This window comes from Mesitornis unicolor, unplaced genomic scaffold (genome assembly GCF_000695765.1).
Source record: "Mesitornis unicolor isolate BGI_N332 unplaced genomic scaffold, ASM69576v1 scaffold27474, whole genome shotgun sequence".
In the NCBI taxonomy this organism is placed as follows: Eukaryota; Metazoa; Chordata; class Aves; order Mesitornithiformes; family Mesitornithidae; genus Mesitornis; species Mesitornis unicolor.
The window spans coordinates 1-2,491 of NW_010182495.1; the positions used below are offsets into that span (position 1 = coordinate 1).

At 43.5% G+C, this 2,491-nt stretch overlaps 1 protein-coding gene across 1 annotated transcript in view; it reads right to left on the minus strand.

Moving 5' to 3' along the window:
• Positions 1–1,308: 1,308 nt before the first annotated feature.
• The window catches only part of DUS1L (dihydrouridine synthase 1-like (S. cerevisiae)), a gene marked incomplete at its 5' end in the record, with an annotated part of 13,505 nt that continues 12,322 nt past the window's right edge, over positions 1,309–2,491 (minus strand). Inside the window, 2 exons of the mRNA XM_010183806.1 lie at positions 1,309–1,654; positions 2,000–2,075. Coding sequence (XP_010182108.1) covers positions 1,503–1,654; positions 2,000–2,075 — 228 coding nt within the window. The remainder of the gene's footprint in view (positions 1,655–1,999; positions 2,076–2,491) is intronic.

Below are 2,491 nucleotides of genomic sequence, written 5' to 3' on the forward strand. Positions count from 1 at the left end.
CTTGTGCACGCGCGGCGCAGGAGCTCCAGTACCGGACTCTGGCCCGCAGGTGGCAGTAGCAAGAGCGGGAAGTCGCTCCGCACTGTGCACGCGCGGCTTCAGGGCTGCGGCATAGTATTCGGTCACGTGTCTGCCCTACTTCCCTCCCCCCCCAGCCCGCCTTTTTCTGTTTTCCTACCCATTCCATTGCCGCCCCCTGCCCCCGCCTTTCCCCCGCTTTCCTCTTTTCTCTACTTCCCTTAAAGGAACAGTAATTTGAGACCTAATTTTACAGTTACACGCTCTGCAGGTCCATGCAGGGCTATGTTCATGATGTGCCAGCTATGCCAGACCAAGCAGGGCCACACTTCCGTGTTTTACAGGCTCCACAACGCAGCACTGCTTTGTTCCCTTCAGCAGGTTACACTTCACAAGTGAGTATTAACAGCCCCACCGCGTTTAGTGTGCCAAGAAGGCACGAGCAGCTCTGCAGCAAAGATGCTCGGTCTGCAGCTGCAGAAACGGCAGCATACTCCAGAGCTAAGCTAAGATTTATTTATTCTAGCTTAAGCACAGGATAGCTTAACTTCCATTTCTTCAGTCTATTGAACAGCCGCATACTATTGCTCTTTTTTTTTTCTTTTTTTTTTTTTTTTTTTCCGGTGGCTGCTGAGATTCTTTACAGCATACTGAACACCACAAGGCTACACTGACCGAGTGCCTAGGAGACACACACGAAGGCCGTGAGGGAAAAGCCAGGCAAAGGTCTTGCATATACAGACCTGCATGAGGTTTTGACACACTTCTCGCAGAATTTATCAGGTGGGAAGGAGAATGAATGATCATATAATTAAGCATAAGACTTCAAGCAGGGAAAGGTTCATGGACTTAGCACATCATTTCAGACAACCCTCTCCATTAAAATAGACATTTCATTTTCCCACAACCTTTGGCTCATAGGAGACCGTTAAGCTTTATCATACTGTATAAAACTAGTCATTATTAATACACAATATGGTTATAGCAACATCTTGTAGTTTTACATTCATGTTTTCAAAGTACTGCTAGATTCCTTTCTGCATTGAAAACATGGCCTGCTGAAACTCAAACGTGACACATTTTCTATTTGTAAAGAAGTCACTAACATTGCTATTTTTAGCGTGCCAGAAGGCTGTTCTAATACAATAAATTTATTCCCCGTATTAAAGACAGAACACGAAGAGTTAATGAACACACAAAAGGCAGATTGTGATGGTAGCTTTTGTATAGGTTGCCCCCACCCAAAAATGCAGCATTTTCAGTCTTTAAAAACACAGCATGAGAAATTTCATTGCATTCTTTTTATTTCAAATGCAGGATAATTCCCTGAGTAAGCAGCTTCTTACTTAAATAAAACTTTTCCAAAACTCAAAATAAACCTGTGGAACAAGTTCACACATCTGACGGTGAGCTGGACAGGCATGTTCTCTGGCCCAGGGAAGCCTCTCCTGGCAGGAGCTCGTTAACTATTCATTTTCAAAGCTTCACACTGCACCGTCACCAGCCTCTTTCAGTACAGCAGTCTCTCCCACGTCTACATCTCCTCTCCGACTGATCTCTGGGTTTTGAATTACTTTTTGACTACTCTGCCATGAAAGGGATTTTTCATATTTGGTCTTAAAAAGTAATCCATGACCTGAAGAAGCGAGGATGGAGCCGGGAAAGGAGAAAGAAGAAAAAACCAAACAAACAAACAAAAAACAACACAACTGAAATGAGATGACCACACTGGTAAACGGAACAGCTCATTCCTTATAGTTACAAAGAACGGGTCCTCATAATCTGGAAACCGTGCACCCCAAGGCTTTGGAAGCAGAAGAAATACATAGAAGGAAGAGCTTTTCAAATAGTACTATAAAATTTCAGATAGCTATGTATGTGGATTTTAACATAAACACCCCACAAACCAAAGATTAAAGTAATGAATATACCTCAGCAACAAGACATTTGCTCAATGACTTGTAAGGACAGCTGTGCTTACCTGGACAGTCTGCTGTCTCTTTGAATGCTCTTTTCTTACAGCATCCTCGGCACATGTTGAATACACATTTATTGCCCTGGGTTGGGATCGGGGCATAAAGAAGCTTGCATAAGTCAAAAATAAAATAATCATTGTTTACTGTAACAAGCAACAATAATGCAGCTCTGGACATTCAGACCTTTGGAAAAAAAACACGAACTCGTATATTGGGTAGTCACACCTCAGTCTACTGAAGGTGACAGAGCTGGTGTCATATGTGGGGGAAGGGCGAGGGAAAGCCCCAGCCATCAACTCTTTGTACACAGAGGAAAAAAAAAACCAAACCAAACCAAACAAAAAAATTCCACACTCGACTTCTGCAACACCAGTAATCTGTTGGGCAGCCTGAGCTACCCAACACAAGCAAGCAAGTGCCATGAACACTTCAGAACAAGTGTTGTGACATTTCCTGCAGGTGAGCTTGCTGTAGTTCTCTTGCTGTAGTTTTCTGCT